The 23,225-nt window shown below is 41.2% G+C and overlaps 1 protein-coding gene across 1 annotated transcript in view; it reads left to right on the plus strand.

The window, feature by feature from the left end:
* Window positions 1-12,544, plus strand: part of PDZRN4 (PDZ domain containing ring finger 4) — a 246,561-nt gene extending 234,017 nt beyond the window's left edge. The window contains exons 9-10 of the mRNA XM_021384956.1: window positions 2,702-2,818; window positions 10,392-12,544. Coding sequence (XP_021240631.1) covers window positions 2,702-2,818; window positions 10,392-11,918 — 1,644 coding nt within the window. The 3' untranslated portion in view covers window positions 11,919-12,544. The remainder of the gene's footprint in view (window positions 1-2,701; window positions 2,819-10,391) is intronic.

A 23,225-nucleotide genomic window follows, 5' to 3' on the forward strand; every position in this document is an offset into this window, starting at 1 on the left:
TGTTAGGTTGATCATCAAACTGAAGGAGTGGTAGAGTAGAAGAAGAGTACTGTTTGTACTTCCCTTTATATGCTGTTTTTAAGCCAGCAGAAGAGACATTATATTGTCACTGTTCTCTCCATCTGTCAGCAATTCAAGCAAAGTTGGTTATGTTGCCATTTGTCTCACGTGCTATTGATCTGATATTTCTCTGTTTTGCTAGCTACATACTCTGTATAAATTAAATTGAGTAAGTGTAATATAGTGCCACTTGGAATCTCTACTTCAATCCAGTAGTTATGTAAGATTCACAATTTCAGTACTCATTTCCTTTATGATTTTCCTCAATCTAAACAATTCCCGTAAAAATGGTGACATATTGTACAGCAAAAAAAGCTATGCACCAGTTTATATTCTGAAATTGTAGCTCAGATTGGAAGTTGCAGAACTTTTAAAGAATTTTTTCAACTTTTTTTTTTTATTTTTTACTCAGATTTTGTTGTTCTGTGGGGAACAGAAACCCACCAACTAATAAAATGCGCGCTCAGGGAAAGTTTGTTCTCTGTTTAGGTTGGTGAACGTTAGAAAAGTTATATCGATACAAGATAAGGAATTACTTTTTCATACCATTATTGCTTCCCATACCCCATATTCCCATATACTCCTTCCATATCACAGGACACAGTGTATTTTGGTTTGTTGGCTTTTTTGTTGTTTGTTTTTGTTTAGTTTAATTTATATGTTCTGAGTACATATTTATGTAAAACTAAAGAAACAGCCATAGCACATCAGAAGTCAGGCTGCCGCAAACCTATTTCAGCTAGCTGTTTTGCTTTGACTCTGGTAAAAGATAGCAGGATTAAGCAGGCTTTTATTTTCAGATAGAAAAAGGTACCGTCAGTATTGCAATCTTGAAGTCTGACTGCTGAGCACTTTCATTGGGAAACAGGGAAGAAAACCTTCTTTGGGCATTTATTTGTGTGGTGAATACTGATGGATAATTAAGTTTTGAAGCATATCACCAAAGGGGCGCCTAACCTGTTTAATATGGAAAGAAATGGTACAAGCACCTGAATTCACGTGTGTAAAGTGCACAGAATGTACATAGTGCACATGTATGCTAAAGTATGTATTATCTTTATTCTAAAAGTGTATCTTAAGGATTCACGTTAAGTTAAATTCATGGTCTGCTATGATCAAAGCAGCAGATTTACCCAAGTGAAATCCATCTTTCATCTTCCAGATTTTGTTATCTTTGCAATTTCCTCAAATGTGATAAATTGAACTGCATTCTTCATAGTAGAGGAGGACTATGTTCCTGCTTTCCTTGGGAGAAAAAGCAAATGAGAACAGTAAACAAAAGTAGTGGTCAGTACCAGATTTTTCAGAGAATGGTTTGTCCCATTATGGACAAACATAAAAATTACATGCCCTAAAGAAAAAAAAAAAAGCCTCTTTCCTTCTAATCTTGGGCTGTTCAGGGCTGAATTTGCCAAGAAAAACTATGGAAGGTTTATGTTTGGCAAAAGCACATCAGCCTTTTTGAAGGAAATGGTGATTTCCTACCAGCATTCAGGTATAAGTACCACACAGCACCAATCACTCTCTGTGTAGTTTTGAACTACCACTTGCTGACTTGGTGTAACTGTGCTTTGATGAGGTGGTGGCACTTCTGCTGGAGGTGGTGGCCCATGTTGCACTGCTCTGGCTGCCTTGAGACATGAATAGTTGGTACTGTCATCACCGTATAATGCTTAGGAATCTACCATCCTTTTGTCACCTTCCTGCTCCGGTTCTTTCACCAGTGACAAAACAATAAATATTGCCTTCTGCTCTTTTCCCACTGTTACAGCCTTTACAGGAGTGTCACTGACTGGTATTTTCCCTTTCAGTGTGGCACACCATCTGGCGAGGGATTACAAATGCAAATGGACACACACCATATATGCCAGTGTGCACAATGAGCAAAATGGGAAGAGGAGCATTTTAGGGCAGGGGTGCTGGTTTTGTTAGCGTAGAAAGCTGTGAAGGCTGCAGAGAGGGTGTGGAAAGGGTATACTCACTAGACGGAAAGTACAGCTTCCCCTCTTGTCCTTTTCCAAGACTATCTTCACCAAATGTCAGAGTATTAAGCTTAGGGAAAACACAAACAGATAAGGCTTGTTTCCAGGCACACTGTAAGAACAAATGTAACTACCCTTCCAGTCACCGCATCTGCCTATCGCCATCCTCTCTCTGTTTGTTTACCTTGAAGATCAATGGGGAAATTGCAGTAGGAATGCAACGCAAGGCTGCTATTGAGGGTGCAGCACTGGGGCAGAGGTTGTTGAGAGAAAGAACCTGGCTGTCTCATGGCCCTATTAGTAATGATGTCGCTCTTTCAGAGCCGGGGCTCTCGGCGGTAATGAACACGACAGCTTCAGGATTATGCACTGTGCCTTTCATACCTTTTGAAAAGAAAAAAATGTCTGTGCTGTGCAGTCTCCTTCATTATGAAAGAAAATCAGTCATACTGTTTCAAGAAAGGATAAAAGGCATGAGAGTCCCATTTTTTATCTTTCTTTTTCTTCTTCCTTTTTTGAGCAGCGGACTCCTACCGCCTGGCTTTCTGAAGTGAATCATTATGATAAAAAGAACTAGTCAAGCGTTGCCATTTGGGTTTACCCTATTTTAGCATGTGTCCTTGCTGACATAATATAATGTACTAATGTATTGTTTGCAGCTGGAGGAAGGGTGGCTGGATGATGAAAGGAATGAATTCTTGGAGGAGTTGAACTTGGAAATGTTGGAAGAGCAACATAATGAAGCGATGCAGTACACAGCCAATGAGGTGGAGCAGGTAGGACTGCTACTAAATGTGTCATTTGAAATTTTGCTGGGTATACTTCATACTAATAGAGAATGAAATAGTACACTGTAAAGTGGAGTCAAAAGCTTTGGCAGAATTTTATCTCTAAAATGCTCTGAACGGCACTTCACTGTAGGGAAGGCAGAGGGGAACAGTAGATATTGGGGCCAAGTATGGTAAGTTAGCAAACAATTTAGGAAGCTCTGATAAGTGCAGATTTCTAATTTTTTTTCTGGGCTCTCAGAATAATATTCTTGCTTTCTTTAATTCTGAAGTGTTTGGGGTTTATGTTGATGAATTTTATGTTAATTATTTAATGGGCTGTATCAGTGTGGCATGTAGAGCTCCAAGCTGGGACAGGCACCACTCTTTTTGTACACACACAAGGTATGAGCCAGCCCACGTACCAGGGAGCATGTAATCTAACTTACAAATGAGATGGAAGAGGTGTTTAAAAGAAACAACAGGTGTTTTGGTAATACAAGTGTATTTTTCTTACACCAGCAGTGCACTGTTTATCATTTGTTTTGTTAATGGAAACAAAGACGCATACTGTTAACATAGTCTCAGATTGCTGCTATCCTTTTATCTGCCCATATGCGCTGTTAGCGGTGCGGCTCTGGCAAAGTTACACATGCAGCCCTCAGCCGTACAGTTTAATCAAAGGATCTTCAATAAAACTGTGCTTCAATGTGAAAGGCGTAAGTGACCTTATCCATTCCTGAAGCAGATGATCTGTCAGCATGCACACCCGTGTGGAGCCAAGAACATAATATCCCACCTCATCTCCTAGCTTCTGCATGGGTGCAGCAGGGGAGAAACTCTTTCTAACCACAGAAATTTCCAACTTAAATTTTTTTCCCTATTCTGAATTGTTTGAAAGCAAAGCCTGAGGCATTTTTCTTTGAAGTGAAGAGGGAGAGACTCTGAGACCCTTCTTTCTTCTGGAAACCAGGGAAATTATTTCATAGAATCACGGGATATCCCGAGTTGGAAGGGACCCATGAGGATCGAGTCCAACTCCCGCCTCCACATAGGATCACCCAACATTCACACTCTGTTATGTCTGAGAGCATTGACCAAACGCTTCTTGAACTCCTACAGCTTGATGCCATCCCCACTGCCCAGAGCACAGCCTGTTCCATGCCCACCGCCCTCTGGTGCAGAGCCTTTCCCTAACCCCCACCTGCCCCTCCCCTGACACAGCTCCATGCTGTTCCTTCAGGCCCTGTTGCTCTCACAGAGAGCAGAGCTCAGCGCTGCCCCTCCGCTCCCTGTGAGGAGCTGCAGCCGCCATGAGGCCTCCCCTCAGCTCCTCTGCTCTGGGCTGAGCAAACCAAGGGACCTCAGCCGCTCCTCATACATCTTGTCCTCTAGACTCTTCACCAGCTTCATAGCCTTTGTTTGGGTATTTGCTAGTAGTTTTACGTCATCCTGATATTGTGGAATGCAAAACTGCACACAGTATTTGTCTGATGGGAGACCTGGCTTCAAATCCTGCACTCCCTGGGCTATGCTGGGGACTTGAACTTGTCTCTAGCCTGTTCCATCCCCACCGCTCCTTCTACCTCGATGCTGTTGATAACTTCCGTTAAATCTATTCACTTTACACAAATTAAATATTCATTGGGACAGAAACACTGAGAGAATAGCTCAGCAATTAAGTCTATTATCTGGAATATGATAGATCAGATTATAAATCCTTGATCTTACCAGCATTTAATTATTCACACAAAGTGGAATAACTCCAGTGTCAGAGGTGAAGGGAGCCTTACAATGGAATGTGCAATGGCCTTTTAGTTATGATTCTCTTTTCCAGCCAGTGATCCAAGTCTTGCTTTCCCAGGTTAAATGTGCTAAATACTGCACTGCTAACTAGTCTGAGCTGAGATTTGGCATCTTTTTTTATTTTTTAAACCAGAAATTGTAGCTCGAGTACCCAAAGATTTCCTGACAGAAAGAACACTTGTTCTTTGCCAAGCGTTATGCTTTATGCAAAGATATTTTCACTTACTTCTGGGGAAAATTCTTGAGCAAGTCCACCATCAAACCCTTTTTAACCCCTGGCACAACATTCTGGGGCCTCTGAAATTGCAGTTGTGATTTTCCACTCCCAAAGTCTTTTCAAACTTCAGCTTTTTTCACAGAATTTGGGTTGTGGTTAGTGTTCATTACTGAATGGTGATGTTCTGTGTGGCAGTTTCATCAAACACTGGGAGATTTATTTTTTTTCCCATTGAAGTCTTAGACTAATAATATTTTTCCCCTGTTGAGATTTTATATTATGGTAGAAGAGAGCTACACTTGAAAAGATTATGGTCTGTAGGCAGGTGTCTGACATTGCATTGCTTGAAGTAATTCTAGGACAGCCAGACAGTTCTTTGCCCTTCTGATGAGTAGTTGAATCAACCAAATGCAGCTAGATGTGTAATGGGGCGTTAGTAATTTGTGACAGCTGCTGTCTCTCTAGACTCTACATAGTGACTCGGCAAGTCAGAAAACTAGTTCTTCACTCCTTTCCTAGCCTTGTTAGGAACCAAGCAGTTTCCTGAGACGAATCATATAATACATTTTAGTAATGAAACTGCTCTCTTTGTAGCTGCAGTTGGCCAAGCTGAGTAGCCTTAAGCTCCTGGGTTGGCCACAGAGATTTTGCTGCAACACTAGCCTTAATTTTTGTGAACGCAGTCTTCTGGTTTCATAATCGCTGGCCATCATGAATCTTACAATCTGCAGGAATGAATGTATATATTAACAGATTATATTATATATATAATATTAGCATATTATCCAACACCATTTTAACGCGTGATATGAGCTGTTGGAAAAAAAATTGTAATAGAAGAATGATACAGAATTAAGTGGATAGTCGTGTCTTTTTTGTGTTTTTGAGCCACTCTATAGTGTTTAATCAAGAATTGTATCTTCTCTTATAAACCTAAAGGAAGTATGTAATGCTTCATTTTTTATAATTCATTTTATTCCTTCCCCATTAGAACATCGTGGCCCATTGTGTAGCAGTGATAACTTTGATATGAATACCGTACATTTGCCATGCAGAAATTCTTATCAGTACCATGGAATATATCAAAACCTATTAAGAAAAGAAAGAATTGGATAAAACAATTCATTCCCGTTCATTCAAAGCTGAAATGCAGTGAAAATATCTGGGGGAAATTCTTTTTTTTTTTGAGAGAGAGAGAGAGAGGTCTGTTTCAAAAGAACAGTATTGTTTGCAGAAGAGCATTTCACCAAACACAACTGAAATCAGTCCCAATCTTCCCCTGTGATGGGTGTATCTCGTGATTAGCCTGCCACTGGAGATTCCCCTCATTGTGGTCAGCCTCCTTTTTACTCTCAGAGACTGACCAGGGAGCCCAGCATCTAGACTGGCTCCCTTGACTGAATCTCACTGCTTTCAAAATTCAGTAGCAGCATGGGCTTTGAATTACAATATGCATCCTGAGTTGTACAATGAGAATAGAACAGTACGCAAATTCCTGCAAGATTAGCCATTTTATAGGCATGAATGCTTGCTGGAGCATCTTTTGAGGTTCATTTATTGTTTGATTGTACGCACTGCCAGGTTGCATATCTGAGTGCTCACTGCAAAGATGAGGCCTAAGCAGCCCTTTGGTATTTCAAACAGAAATAATGGTATCCAAGATTGACAATGTATGTTTGAAAATAAACACTTTGTTTGGAACAGATAACACAGACAAAAGCAGCCCATCAGTAATTGAAGACCATCTTCTGATTTGCAAAAGGGACTTAACCTGAAATTAGGCTTGCTACCTTTCAAAATAAAATGACAATAATTTCATGTTGTAGAAGACTGCTCAGCCTGCACATGTTCAGGGTCTCTGTCAAAGATGACAAGTCCAGAACAGAGAAGCCAGGGGCTATCTTACATAAATCACAGAGGATTTTTGTAAATGTATCTCAGAAACGCACAGAAACTAAATACCTGTAATCATAGAATCATAGAATTGCTCAGATTGGAAAGGACCTTCAAGATCATCAAGTCCAACCACAACCTAACCATACTGCTCTAACAACCCACCGCTAAATCATGTCCCCGAGCACCACATCTGAATCTGTTTTTAAACACATTCAGGGATGGTGACTCAACCACCTCCCTGGCAAGCCTGTTCCAGTGCTTAACAACCCTTTCTGTAAAGAAGTTTTTCCTGATATCCAACCTAAACCTCCCCTGGAGCAACTTGAGGCCATTTCCCCTTGTCCTGTCACCTGTCACCAGTGAGAAGAGACCAGCCCCGCTCTCACTGCAATCACCTTTCTGGTATTTGAAGAGAGCAATGAGGTCTCCCCTCAGCCTCCTCTTCCCCAGACTAAACAGCCCCAGTTCCTTTAGTCACTCCTCATAGGGCATATTCTCCAAGCCCTTCACAAGCCTTGTTGCCCTTCTTTGGACCTGCTCCAGCACCTCCATGTCCTTTCTGTACTGGGGGGGCCCAAAACTGAACATAGTACTTGAGGTGAGGCCTCACCAGTGCCGAGTACAGGGGCAGGATGACTTCCCTAGTCCTGCTCACCACACCATTCCTGATCCAAGCCAGGATGCCATTGGCCTTCTTGGCCACCTGGGCACACTGCTGGCTCATATCCAGCCAACGGTCCATCAGCACACCAAGGTTCCTTTCCATCAGGCAGCTTTCCAGCCACTCCTCCCCAAGCCTGTGGGGTTGCCTGGGGTTGTTGTGACCAAAGTGCAGGACCCAGCACTTGGCCTTGTTGAAACTCATACAGTTTACCTTGGCCCATCGATGCAGTCTATCCAGGTCCATCTGTAGTGCCTTTCTACCCTCCGGCAGATCAACACTCCCTAAATACTTTCAGTAATACTTTCAGTTTTATTATTTGAACTAGTTGCATGTGTCTATTTCCTGGGGAAGGATTTAACTTACTTTCAGTGTCTGCTGTAGATTGAGAAGAATCTAAACAGACACTTGTTTCTTCTTGACAGAGTGACTACGTTCCATTCAGGTGTCTGTACCATAGACACTTACTTTTGATCAGGTGAATCCCACCCTTTTAATTTCCAATAGATTTGAAAGATGGATTTTACATTAATTACATGTTTTGTGTGTGTGTGCGTGTGTTAATTATGCGTAGTAGATGGCAATTTATTATGTTCACTCCAGCTAGATCATGTGGAAATTGTAGGAACAAAATTTAGATTGTTGATTAAAGTGGTATAGAAAATGAGCCCCGAATTCTGAAAGTGCTGATTGCATGAGCCCGAACTGTAAAGTTTCTTTAAATGCATGTGCAAACTGATACATTAAAGGATTTTTGAGAGACACCCAAATATCTGGTGGTGTGGCACCATGCTAGAGATACCAGAGGAAGTTCTATAGTAGTATGATGTAGCTCAGCATCTGGAATCTGTATAACTGTACTAACACAGTATGTGTAAGCCACTCTGAAGTGTAAGTTGAGTTTAGTCACATAGATGCAAATTGTGTTGTGTCACTCCCCATCGGCATCAGCAAGCAGATAACTGGCCATCCTCCCTCATTAGTGATCTACTAGTGATGTAGAGCCCTACATTTGGGCAGCACCCAAATTGCTAGTCATTCTGCAGCAAGGCCTTCCCAGGGTCCAGTGGAGCTGTTCTCCCTTGTATCAGACATTAAATGTTCTCCAGAGCAGTAAGAACCATGGGTGATGCTGTGCTGTGGCCAGAGTGCAGTGTAGATGACTCAGGCAGTGCTGAAAAAATTGAAAACAGAAGACCTGAATACAAGCTGGAGCTTGTCATGCAGGCTCTTATTCATCGCTGGCATAAATGCATAGCTAATGGTGGTGACTATGTTGAAAAATATTGTTTTGTAGCTGAGAGTTTTCTCTATGAAATAATGTTATTGTATTCTTAGTATCTGTTGTAGTGTCTCTGGAAATAAGTCAGAGAAAGTATTTTTGGGGAACCTACTTATGCACCAGTAAATTTTAAAAACTTTAGCAGGTATGGCTCCCAAAGCTGTATGAGAATTAAACACGTGTGTTTTGTTATTAGTTGTATGTACAAAATGATGAGTATGAACTTTATGCTACTATTCTAAAGATAAACATTTCATTTCAAGTCTTGTCTGAGAACACATTGCTAAAACATTCTTTCAGAGATTTTTAACTGGTCCATCACAGACACTAGATTATCTTGGTGTTGTTTCTTTCAGTATTTATCTTACTACACTATTATTTCGTATTTGGGGGTGGAGGTTATCTTTGTTTTCCTCAGACTAGGCCATTATTTTTTCCTTGTGACTGGAGAAAGGAAACGAGCTGAAAGGTGTATGATCGTGGGGTACACATGAAGAGAAGAGAAAGGAGGAGATAGGAGACATGTTTTCATCCTGTTTTACTGTTTGTCGAAGAAGAGAAAAAGGGAATTGTGACAGTGGGCTCTTTGAATGTGTTTCCTTTCACTGGGTGCACTGTGCATTTTTTCTCCCATAATTATTCCTACCATTATACATAATTATGCAATTATACCTCCTAAAAGAAAAAAAGCATTTGGTTGATACTATATGCACTTAGATTTGGTGAGCGGGCCATAAAAATTGCACTCTGCCTGATTACTCTCTAAGAGGAGTAGAGGGAAATTCTTTTCATATCCAGTTTGAAAAATAAAAAGCATGTGTCTCTTCAGAGAGACATTATTTCACATTCTTTGAATTAAAAGAATATAAATAGGTTAGGTACAGTGATTGGGTGTTAATTAAAAAACAACAGCTTAAAAGCTTGACATCATGCCCATGGCAAGCGCTCATTGTTGTTGTACGTTTAATAGTAAAAGGCTGTTTTTATTTCTAAGGAATATAAACTCCAGCTAGGGAATAGAAATGATCTCGAGAGATGCATGAGAGAGAGGTCTACTTGAGCAAAATGTAGTAATTCAAAATGAACAGTCTTTCAGAAAAAAGACTACTGAATGCCAGAAGTATAAGAGAGGGACACTGAGGGTGGAGTGGAACAGGCTGGCCTTCTGCAGTCTTCAACTCTGCCCATCTTCATGAAGCATATAAAGAGTCCGCAGGTTGAAAAAAAATGCTCCACTGATGAAAACAGTCTTTTCATACCCTCTTAGGTTGCACTTGTCATTGTTAGATTGGCTGCTTGCTCCATCTTTTTTTTTTTTTTTTTTAAGTGATATCAGCACGGAAGCTTTTTTCCAAGTTTGAGAAGATCTCAGCTCCACCAGTCCCTGGCCATTATCCAGAATCAAAAACGGTGCACCATCTGGTGATCATTATCTTTAAGCACTGCAAAGAGGTGGCTTAGCTAAAGAGGGAAATGTTTCTTTCTGGACTTTAGAAGATATGTCACTAGTGCTGTAATTCATCTGCTTCTCTCAGTATGGCCACCACAGCATGACTCTCAGAAATGTTTCAAAGCCATGAGCAGTAGGACTGCTGTTTAGCGATCTCTTTTAACTCAATTTAAATCAGACCCCAGCAGCTTAAGCAAAACAGAACGGGAAAATATTCTCCTGTAATATGATCTGTATTTGATAATCACTTTGATTTGCTTATTTTTTTAGCCAAAGAAGCATGAGGAGGAGGATGGAACTACAGACACTGCAACCTCATCATCCAACAATCATGAGAAGGACAGTGGGGTGGGACCTACAGATGAGAGCCTGCGTAACGACGAGAGTTCAGAGCAAGAAAATGCACCTGAAGAACAGAACGGTGCAACTCTGCAGAACAAACGAGAGCTGGGTCATAGCCAAGATACATTAGGAAGTGTTGAGCTTCAATGCAATGAAAGCTTTGTGTCAGGGGAGTACATTGAATCTGATTTCATAGGGAACCCAGAGGAGGAGTGTGAAAGATTTCGACAGCTGCTGGAACTGAAGTGCAAGATTCGAAACCACGGGGAGTATGACCTGTATTACTCGAGCAGCACAATAGAATGCAACAGAAGAGAACAAGATGGAGTGGAGCATGAGCTACAGCTACTCAATGAGGAGCTGAGGAACATTGAACTTGAATGTCAGAATATCATGCAAGCTCACCGGCTCCAAAAAGTGAGGGATCAGTATGGAGACATTTGGGCTTTACATGATGAAGGATTCAGGAATTATAACACCAGCATAGATGTACAAAGAGGCAAACTGGATGACATCCTGGAGCACCCTGAGAAGTCCGACAAGGACAGCTCCAGTGCCTACAATACGGCTGAAAGTTGCAGGAGCACCCCCCTGACTGTGGAGCGATCCCCGGACAACTCGCTCCAGAGAATGATCAGCATCACCAACAGGAAAAACCTGAGGAGCACGATTGTGGCTAATCAGTCATCCTCAGGACAAAGCAACAAGGAAACAATCTCAGTCAAAACCAAACCCACTGAGCAAAACAGCGCTGCTGAAGGCACAGTGCTGGCATCAGAAAGCGGCAAATTCACAGACCAGGAAAAGCAGAGCACCGAGCACATTCCCTACCTGTCCCCGTATCACAGCTCTTCTTACAGGTACGGGAATATACCTGCTCATGCCAAGCATTATCAAAGCTACATGCAGCTGATCCAGCAGAAGTCGGCTGTGGAGTATGCCCAGAGCCAGCTCAGCCTGGTGAGCATGTGCAAAGACTCACAGAAGTGTGCGGAGCCCAAGATGGAATGGAAAGTGAAAATAAGAAGTGATGGGACAAGGTATATCACAAAGAGACCAGTTCGAGACAGAATCCTAAAGGAACGTGCCTTAAAAATTAAAGAAGAGCGTAGCGGAATGACGACAGATGATGATACAATGAGCGAGATGAAGATGGGTCGCTACTGGAGCAAAGAGGAGCGGAAGCAGCACTTGGTGCGAGCCAAGGAGCAGAGGAGGCGACGGGAGTTCATGATGCGTAGCAGGCTGGAGTGTCTGAAGGAAAGTCCGCAGAGTGGCAGTGAGGGCAAAAAGGAAATTAACATTATTGAACTAAGTCACAAAAAGATGATGAAAAAGAGAAACAAGAAAATCTTGGACAACTGGATGACAATCCAAGAACTGATGACACATGGTGCTAAATCTCCAGATGGCACAAGAGTGCACAATGCCTTTTTATCAGTTACTACTGTATGAACGCAACTTCTTTCAGAGAGTATACTACCAGTTTAGGTAGAGTACGATTGCCTCGTTCAATGTGGCATTTTTATATATTTTGTGACTGTTTATAGTTTGATCTTTTTTGTAAGCAAAATTACCTGGTAATTTTTCATTTGTTTTTCATATAACAGTAACTTCTTTGTCTGGCAGTCTTTCTTTATCCTGCAATATATTCATATTACTCATTTGTAGAAAAAAAAAAGAAAAGCAAAACAACAAAAAAAAAGTGGATAAGCCAATTAATTTCTTAACCTCATACATATCCTGTAAGTTGAGATCTGGATTTATTTCTCTAGTTTTCTTTTTTCTACTTTAGTAACAATACAATACCAAAACAAAATGCTTTATACTGTATCCTTGGCTTAACAAGTTGTTGAAGTTTTACATCGTAGATTGCATCTGTTTATAAATCATATGCCACATCCCATCTTATAGATAAGAATGTCCTTTTTCCAACAACACATTGTACAGTACATTTATTCTATAAATTGCAATTGTATTTGTCCAAGTAAAGTGTAGATGGACAATTCTCCTGTGTTCTGTAGTGGCATTGGTCATGTAGCTAGGCAGTCTGTGGTAATTGTGAAGATGAAAGAGAAATAAATTATTGCTTATCTTTAAGAAAAAATAAGTGAAAAGTTGTTTGATTTCAGTTGACCGTGTGCCTTTAAAGGATGATTTATTTTCACCATGCCTGATTTTTGCAGCAGATAGAGCTTTCAGGAACACAAGACACGATTCCATAGACTAGTTCTTCCATAGACTAGTTCTTCGGAATTAACTTTGAACTTATTAGAACACATAGGAGTGAGATACTGTGTCTGGCTGTCTGACTTTTTCTTACCTGCTATAATTAGTTGATTGAATAACTGTTTAATACATTGCTGTGGTTTATGCTGTTTGGTAGCTATTTGGGGTCATTTTCCTGGCTGAGCTTAGTATTTGTTCTACACATAGAAAATATAGACAGAGCACATGGCTAACTTCCAGCCAAATTTCATGCATGAAAACTAACAGTGGTCATCACTGACATTTTCATAGAAGAAGAGTTAAGAAAATACAGAGAATGAGAGACATGAGTAAATGAGTTAAGGGTTTGATTTTGTTGTTGAGGAAGGTCCAGATAGTTTGGAAGCACCCCAGAGGAGGCTGACTGGTGACGGGGAGCAAGGACAGCTGTCTGCTGCCCAGTGGAGTCCTTGTCTTTCTCAGTGGCAAAGGCACCTCAGCTGCCAGTGGGGCATCTTCTGAGCTGCTGCTGCAGGCAGCCCAGTGAGTCACAGAAAACTGAAGTGGCTAGTCCTGGGCAGTTAGTGGGGCTTGGAAGCCTTTGCTCAATACCCGCTTTTTGTTGTCCCAGCCAATGCAGTTCTTATCTGATATGTTTTCAGTAACAGGATTAGGTGCTGAATTCTTTTGGCATCAAGCTTTAAAAGATATGCTTAAAGATGCAGAAAGACACATTATTCTGAAGTCTTTAATTCTGGAAATCAGTCATTTGTTTTCTAACCACCTTTTGGCACCAGTAGGCATTGGCAGTGCTATCTGCATCTCTAGGCACATAAATGCCATAATAACACTACTCCCTGAGTGCTTAGGAAAAATATGCCGCTCACAGTTCACAGTTTGATAATCAGAATATTCTCCTTATCAGTCTCAGGAAAATACCATTCTAAATCCTCTGCTAAATATACAGTTGTTCATACATAATGAAGAATACTTCCATTTTTTCTTGTAAAAGTAGAAAAATTTTGAAATCCAAGAGCAGAAGGAATTGCAGGATGATACAGAACTGTTTCAAGGATCTGTTACTGGACTGTCTCTCCAACAGATCCAGTAAACTGTCTTTGACCAGCATATGTGATCTTGAAAGATATGCATTCTTCTTTTGAAGACATTGAAGCGCGGAGATGTCACTGTTTCCTTTGCTGCATTTCAATAATCACACTTCTGAAAGGAGATCTTGTTCCTAATCAGAATTCAACTACCATCAGCTCCTGATAATGGCTATTGCTATGCCTATGTCTTAAGTACAGGACTTCTGTTTTCTCCCCATTACTAAATCATAAGTCAGAACTGCTCTGAAACAAAACATTACATTGCCCAAATTCAGAGAAAAACAGGAATCTTCAGAAAGTGTAAAATCATTATTTCTTCATTGAGGAATAAATTTAGGAAAATCCTTGTCTAAATTAGAGACAAGGCCTAGCTGGCTGGGGCTTTTAGGTAATAGAAAGTAATTAGGGGGAAAAAAAACAATCTTTATACAGATGATATAACAAGATATTGTAAATGGAAATGCATTCAAATCTGAGGAGCTCTTCTATTGAAATTCAGTAAGAGATGAAACAAAGACTGAGCGGTGATACAACAATATTTTATTCTGGGAGAAAAAAAGAACAGTAAAATCATAGGGATTAAATTGTCAGTTTAGATAACTGTATAGGAGGGCAGCAAAATTGAAAGGATAGAAATCAGTAGTAACTAATGCATCAAGAAAATAATAATATGACCAACGCATCCCCCACCCCCCAAAAAAAATTCCAGGCCATTGTCAGAGCTGTAGAGCCCACTGTGAAGCTGAGGTCCTGCTGAGCCCTCCTGGTGGCATGCGGCCACTGCCTGCCAGAACTGCCCATCCTCTCCGTCCTTCTCCACATGTCCCTGCCCAATCCTTCATCTGGCATTCTTCCATGTTTTTATCTTCTTTCTTCTCTGCTAGGCCTTCGCAGTGTTTATTAAGTGACGTTTCCCTTCTTCTCTAAGCAGTCTGTGGGAGAAAAAGTGTTGATTCTTGCCCTGATGAAGTGTCTCAATCAGTTCTGGAAGCACAGGCAATAAGCATGCGGCCACTGTGCTGGGTTGCGATGCTGCCTTTGGTGGTGATGAGAGGGGCCAAGAGGCAGCCAAGGGTTTTGCTGCTCACAGCTGGTTCTGTTGCAGGCAGGACTTGGCATTGTGCTCTTTCATCCCAGCAAATCTCTCTCAGTGAAATTCAAGGCTGTTTGCCCCTGTATATATATTTTTTTTTCCATATGCAGTAACTGTCAATGAGGAAAATAACATTTTAGCACCAAGACACATTAAAAGAGAAGAAACAAATATATATTGTGTTGCCATAAATCTTCTAGTAATAGTGTTTTACCAGTTATGAGAACTAATTTTTATATTTATCTATTTTTGTATGACGGGACATAAAAATAGAAATGTTTTTCAACTGGAACAAGACCAGCTCTTGTCAAAGAGGGCTGCTTGCAGCCCTAGGACAGAGCAAAAGGCAGTGAGGAGTTGCATAGGTGTGTTGTCACAGCTGGGGAAGGAATTAATATCCCATCATCCCCCTCCCAGAGCTGATGCCCAGCTGAGACCAGTGGGAGGTAGTACTTCCCAAGAAGCCAGCAAGATGGCCTTGTAAAGAGTTCTCTTCTGCCCCTTGAAAACTGTACTGCTACCGTAAGTAAGGTTGGAATTTCTGGGATCACTAGATCTTCTTCTCTGATGTAAGTACCCTTAAAGAGAAAATGATATTTTTAGTATGTTCATGACAATAAACTAAACCTTCTGAGTCAGACTATTATGTTTTTTAAAAGAAAGGAACTGCTAACATGTCTGAATTGAATGGGAGCAGAGATGGAAACTACTCTTTGCTTGATGCATTGCCCTGCCACAATAGGGCTCAGAAGAGATGATACAGCAACATTAGCATTACGTTCTAAATAGTGGGGATTGAATTATTCATTAATACCCTGATGGCTGACTTTCCTTTTTTTTTAACAAATGTTTTATGCCCAAACCCCATTTCTACAAATTACACAGCAGCATCCTTGTTGTGTGACATGGCTACTTTGCTAAAATAACTCCTGGCTCAGGATGGGAATTGTTTTTGTTTTACTTGGGCTCTTAACTGCTAATCGCAAACACGTATGTGCTAAGTGATCTATTAATATCCATTTTATGGGCTTACTGCTTTTTTTTCAGGGCATTAAATGCTCTCAAGGAGTCAGGATAAAATGTAAATGACATGGAATAGTGTTTGGCTAAAGCAAAACAGAGCAGCTGTTGTAAACAGGTGAAGGTGTGCTCTGAGAGAGGCGAGTCAGGTAACTGCTGGAGAAGAATGTACATTGCAGAGGGATCATGAGCAGGCTTTTTCTTTGAATGCCTTTACTCTGAAGCACGTTGCTTTGTTTAAAGAGGAACATTCCTCTTGGATGACGATTGATGCATTTGTGAGGCTAAGCACTCCACATTTTGTTACAGATAGCTGCATCATGTATAAGTTTTGCCTGGGTGTTCAGACATCATTAATCTCACTCGAATCTGAATTCCTGCATAGGCAGCTGACAGTCTCTGAAAATGTGGGGTGTGGGTGGCAGGGCAGGCAGGCAGGTCACCTCCTTGGGAGCCAGCGGATTCCTGCCCTCTTGGGGAAAGGCTCTGGCTCCTGCTGCCAGGAGGCAACCTCCTGGAAATTGAGGAGCTTGGCCTTCCTCTCCCATCCCACAGAGGTCAGAGACAGGGGAAAAGGGCATTTGCATAGTGGTTCAGAGTAGAGAGTAAGAAGTGGTATTACACTGTTGTAAATGTGTCTTAGATGGTGAACTTGAGAGTTTAAAAGTTGCCCTTTCCTGAGATGTAGTTTCTCAAAGACAGCACATAAGGATTCTTTCTGTGCCTAAATAACAAAAACTGATTCACCTGTGACAATGTTAGATGGATATTTAGAAATATATATATATATATATTTTTTTTTTTTACCAAGGAGATTAAGTAGTTCCAAGGAAGGGACTGTCTCAGGTACTATCCTCTTTGTCATAGCTGTGAGTAGTGAATGATGTTAAATTCCAATATGAACTGTAAAGGAAAACTGACAGCTAAGTTACATCCAAATTGATGTGCTCCTTTTCACATTCACTAGACCATAAGGATGGGCACAGCGCAGGACCAAGTCTTCACTAATTAGTTTCATGCTGATGTTCCCTGCTGAAAGCTTCTTTCTTCAGCAAAGATACAAAGGTGTTCCATGAAAACAGTATCTTCATCCCAAAAGCCAGAAGTGATAGTGCCATCCAGAATATTAGTGGTGTTCAAGCACAACATGATCTGGGATATACTCAGGGGGCAGGAAAGGGGCATCACCAGCATTTCACAGAGAAAAGATGTACAGGGTGAAAATCTCATTCAAAACTGATGCATGCCTCCTCCCAATATAGACTTCGTGGTGTAGTTGTGAACTTCTAACCTGGTGAGTGTGTGTGCATTTGGATTTAAAATTTGTCAAGAATTTGAATTTCTTGGCACTGTCAGCTCATGTTACATTTTTAAGTCTTCTTGACTCCCTTTCTCCCTTCTTCCTTCCCCCTCTCTTTCTATTGTTCCCACTTTCCTCTTTCTGTTAAAAGCAGGACTTTTTTGGACTTGAAAGATAATAAACATTGGAGGGGGAGCGTTCACTAAAGGATTTGGTTTTTTCCTCGTAGATCAACTTACTAGCACAAGTGAAATTGCTTGTCATTGTGGAACTGTAGCTTTCCATCTTTAGTCAGTTTTAGATTATTTGGTTCCAAACCTTTCCTATGTCACTTGCAGCTCAACCTGCTAAAGTGCTGCAAATGTCTTTGGTGATATCTCTGTACAGAGTGCATTTTTAAGCCCTGGAGGAAAGGAAGACCTTTTAAAATATATGCTCCCTTGTTTGTGAGACATACAATAACATACACAATGCTTATTAACTCAAATGCTTTGACAAAGACCCTCCCCAGCTTTCCTGTAGTCCCCCTTCAGGTACTGGAAGGCCACTATAAGGTTCCCTCAGAGCCTTCTCTTCTCCAGGCTGAAGAGCTCTGGCTATTTCAGCCTGTCCTCATAGGGAAGGTGTTCTCTGATCATCTTCCTGGCCCTCCTCTGGACCTGCTCCAACAACTCTATGTCCTTCTTGTGCTGGGGGCTCCAGAACTGGACACAGTACTCCAGGTGGGGTCTCATGAGAGCAAAGTAGAGGGGCAGCATCACCTCCCTCGACCTGCTGGTCACACCTCTCTTGATGCAACCCAGGATACAGTTGGCTTTCTGGGCAGCAGGTGCACACTGTCTGCTCATGTTGAATCTCTCATCAACCAACACCCCCAAACCCCAGCCTCAGGGCTGTTCTCAAGCCATTCTCTGCCCAACCTGTATCTGTGCTTGAGATTGCCCCAACTCAGGTGCAAGACCTCGCACTTGGCCTTGTTGAACTTCATGAGGTTGACATGGGCCCACCTCTCAATTCTGTCCAGGTCCCTCTGGATGGCATCCTTTCCCTCTAGCATGTCAACTGCACCACTCAGCTTGGTGTCATCTGCAAACTTGCTGAGGGCACACTCTATCCCACTGTCCATGTCACCTACGAAGATGTTAAATAACACCAGTCTCAGCACCAATCCCTGTGGAATGCCACTCATCACCAGTCTCCACTTGGACATTGAGCCATTGACCACAACTCTCTGAGTGTAACTATCCAGCCAATTCTGTATCCAGCAAGTGGTCCACCCATCAAATCCATTTTTCTCCAGTTTGTCAACCAGGATGTCATGTGGGATGGTGTCAAACACTTTGCACAAGTCCAGGTAGATGGCATCAGTTGCTCTTCCTTTGTCTACTGACACTAACCACATACTGCGGCATTTGTTCTTCTAGTACATTCCTGAAAGTGTATAACTTATGGTTGAGTGCTAGGAACAAATCAAAGCCAATGCCAATGCTCCAATGACAAAAAAAATCGAAAGCACAGAGAATTTTAAGTATGAAGTGAATATAGGAAACTCTCATCTTGACAGTGGATAAGAAACCAAAAAAGGAAAATTAAAATTGCATGATGTAAGATGAAAAGGTTGAAGTCACTGTTTTGACTACTGGACCTCGCAGGAAGATATTTGAAGAATGAATGAAATAGAAAGTTAAGCAGGCGAATATCACATAAAATTTACCACAGATCAAAATATTACTTTTTTTGCACTTCAAAGGCAGCTCTCTTATTTTCATAGGTTATTTAACCCCACTGGCAATCTCTGCAATGCATAAATATTTTTGATGGCATGCAAAGTGTCTCTTAATGGTGTATAGATACTGTATAGTGAGCAAGTTGAACAGTATAAATATTCATGTCAGCTAAGATGCTGTCAAACTCTTGAGTTGACATGATATGAAAAATTAAAATATGAAAAGGATATTCTGTTTTGTTGCCTCCTTTTCCTCCCCAACTTTGGCACCTGGCTGCATGGTCAGAAATGCCCCTGCAAGATTGTGTTTTGGTTCAGGTACAGGGAATTCAAATGAAAGCTCCTCAAACTCGACAGTTTAATTTACTTCTCTTAAGCTCTTTAATACCAAACTTATCAGTTCTCTCTGTTAGGCATTAACTTGTTAAATGAGTCTTAATTATACATAAGCAGATGGAGATTTGAATTAAAATTACCTTACACTCGAGTGGCTTTAGTTCATTATAACATATCTTCCTCTTAATCATTTAGGCAGTCTCATCATCTTTCATATAGAAAGTTATTAAAGTATTCCAATTTCCATATTTCTTCAAATACATCCACTATTAAATGGCACGTAATACACATTAGTTGGTGACTTATACCATGCAATAGTTAGTGAATTATTCATGTCAGTAACAATTCTTATGCTTTTATGTCATCTGTATCATTTTATTTTAAAGGGTTTATATATAAAGAATACCTCATATTTAACTAATCTCAGTTTTCAGTGCAAGGTTGAATGCCTTGCCATTTTTGCTGACGTGAAAAGGAATAAAGTCCCCTTCAGTTTTTGTGCTTGTGCTAACTGAGAAATGGAAGTGGATCTGAAATGACATCCACTACCAAATGTGTAGAAGATCCCAAATGATTTGGAAGGAGATACAATTTCTGAAGGAAAACACAGTTATTCTTGTTTTCTTTTATATTGCTAAAAAGCTATCTTCATCTATGGATTCTCTGGCACCAAGAAGAGAATCCTCAGGATTTGTCTCTCCTCCAGAATTAAAAGAAAGTTTTGCTTAAAAAGGAAAAAAATATGTAAAGATTTTGCAGACTTCAGAGGGCATCACCTCACCTAACTTTACTTCTTGACCTCATAGAAATAGAGAAGAGGCACCTCCCTCTGTAGGATGGCTGTACCATGGAGGACAATTGTCCAACTAGCTCCAACTGAACCTCTCAGTTCTGCATGGCTTTAATCTTAAAGTACGTTAGTGCCCTTTCCTCTTTTATGGACTCTTGAATGCATATGCTGAGAGAGCCATGTGTCTCTTTTAGACAGAGAGCAACACCAAGCAATTCAATCAACCTTTGCTATGTACCTCCTGGGTAAAATCAAGAAAGAATTGGACAAAAAGTGGCTTTTTTGTTCCAGTATGCAATTTACAACCATTCACAAAGGAAAGACCAGTGGGACTTTTAAAAGACAAAAGTCTCCAATATCCCCTGCTAAAGCTAGCAAACTATTCTCAGCATCCCTTTAGCTAATATATTAGCCTGCTACCTTCAGTGTAAAATAATGGGCCTATAATATAGAAATAACTGTGCTTGCTGATGGACAATGACAACTGAGCCAAAACGCTGAGTCTGTACTGGCAGACACTGCAGCCATCATTGAACAAAGGGGCAGAATTGTGAGAGGCTTTCACCAAAAATGGGCTCTGCCATTTACATGTGCATTATTTAAGAGGAAAGGGGAATCACTGGGTCCTGGGAGCCACAGTGAGACACTTAGGTCAAAGGGCCATTTCAGTCCCCAGCTCCTACAGAAGCCCTGATTTACTTTAGGCAGTGAATTTGACGTGGTTAGTCTCCATGAACTCTAGCTTTGCTTCCTTGAGAAAATGATATTGTTCGACTTGCAGGAGTTTTGTGAGAAAAAACATCAAAGCTTCTATGGCCCCATGCAGCTGGAGATCTTTTCTAAGGGCAGTCTCTAAATTCAGCATGAGGAGTTCCCTGCACTTGTCATTAAAAACCACCAAACCTGGCTTGAATATACATCTTACTTGAATTTTCTGTTGTTTTCTTCACAACTCCAAAAGGACTGCAAGGATTGGCAGCATTAAAATTTAGCAGGAGAGCTCAAATTATTTGTTGAATTAAATTCTTTTCCAGTGAAATGTAAGTGCTCTAGATAACAAGCAAATGTGGCCTGCGGTCCTCTTTACAAAATCATCTTGTAGCAGAATGTTATCTCCTCTTGAGGCCTTTCCACAAATTTTATCACAAAGGGAACTGGAAAGCTGCAAAAAGTCTGGGTTTACCCTCCTGAAGTGGAGTGTGTCTGTGTTTGCCTCACCAGAAACCAGGCCAAAGATGCACTGAAGCTTAGGGCACCGTGTTGTGCATATGCACTTTTTCATGGAAAGCACCATAATATAAACTCCTCTGCAAAGTGTGTCTTGATGTCTGGTTGCTGACACTCACTATATGCCCCCGAAGACTTCACTGCATTGCAGAGAACAGCTGTGCAACTGGAGGCCTGGAAGCAGGTGCGTTTAAACCAGGGTATATCTTTGAAATCATTTGTGTTTCTGGTGGCTGTGCTGCAGGGCCCTGTTTTCATGAAGACTACTTTCAACACAAAAGCATGTGTTCAGATATTATGGCAGACATGCAAGAAGAGTAATCTCTGATGCAGACAACATTTTTTTTAGCCTGTACTACTTATCTGCCCAAAATCTGTTTCCCATGTTGTTTAGTTGTTTAGCTTAAGTGGTCCTGAACATTTGGTGTAGACAGAGATTTGCATGTGTGTAACTACAATTTTTGGGGATATCCTGCCAGTTGACAGTGCCCATGGAATCACAGAATCACAGAATCATTAAGGTTGTAAAAGACCACTAATATCATCTAGTCCAACCATCAACCCATCACCACCGTGCCCAGTAAGCCATGTCCCTCAATGACGTATCCATGTGCCTCCAGGGATGGTAACTCCACCACCTCCCTGGGCAGCATGTTCCAGTGCCTCACCATTCTTTATGAGAAGAAATTTTGCCTAATATCCAACCTGAACATCCCCTGGCATGACTTGAGGCCATTACCTCTCATCCTATCACTTTCAGAGAGTTGTAGAGAGCGATAAGGCCTCCCTGAGCTTCCTCTTCTCCAGACTGGAGGAAGAAGCTGGTCTGTGGTGGGACACAAATATTTGAGAGCTGAGAGACAGAAGTAATGTCCTCCTGCCTTCAGTAGGGTGCTGCAGCACAGCTGGGGTGGATGGGTAGTGGATTCTGTGATTGCTCCACTCCCCTGCTTTATTGTTGAAGCATTAGCATGGTGCAGTGCCCTGCAACCAGCGGATAGAAGCAGTAGTTCCAGCACTTAGGCACCAAGAAAGTAGTTTCTCATATTCTTTGCCAGGAACTTGGCCTCCACACTCTGATATCAAAATGTGTTACAGGAGGTCATACTTGTACAGAAGCAGTGCAGCTGTCATTATGAGGAACCTGACTGCTCTACATCTCTGCTTAAAAGAATAAGGTAACTGCTTGGTGATGGTAAGAGAAGTCTGTGATAAAAAGCCTATCCCATGATGAGACGTACTGTAACTGCAGTACAGTTACTGCTGGCAAGAAAACTCCTTTTGGTGACTGCAAAACAATGTGAAACACAACAGCTTGTCGAAATCCCTGTTACACTTGCACTCAGGAGGGTGTTAATTCATAGAGGGTATTCTGTGCCTGTTTACTTAGACTTTATTAGACATAGTAACATACTGATGAATTTGATTACGTTCAAACCTGCAGTCTAGGACTCACCCACCCAGTTTTGGGGTGTCAGCTGTCATTCCCTTAGGCTGTTCAAACTCCTTGTTTCTGAGAAAAGTTTCCTGCCACACAGCCCCAATCATGGTCTGTAAGCACACTGCCGTTATTAACATTGGCTAAAATATTATCCAAGGCACGATGCAAGTTTCAGTGAGGGAGACTCTGAATATCTTTAACCTGAGACCCTGTGCAACATGGGTAGGGATGTTATTGTATTTATTTATATTCACATTGATGGACGAGCCATTTGGAAAAAGGAAAGAAGTGGCAAGAACTGCCTTCTCAGTAGGAGGAACTTTTATTAGCCTACTGATGGCACAACGGAGCGTTAGACAAAGGGTCCCCTCTGCTTGTAGATAGGGACCAGTGAGGCTGACTGCACACTTTTTGCCATCCAATCATATACCTACATGGTTGCATGGTCCTAGAGTCATAGAATCATTAAGGTTGGAAAATACCTCTCAGATCATCTAGTCCAACCATCAACC

This window comes from Numida meleagris, chromosome 1 (genome assembly GCF_002078875.1).
Source record: "Numida meleagris isolate 19003 breed g44 Domestic line chromosome 1, NumMel1.0, whole genome shotgun sequence".
Taxonomy (NCBI): domain Eukaryota; kingdom Metazoa; phylum Chordata; class Aves; order Galliformes; family Numididae; genus Numida; species Numida meleagris.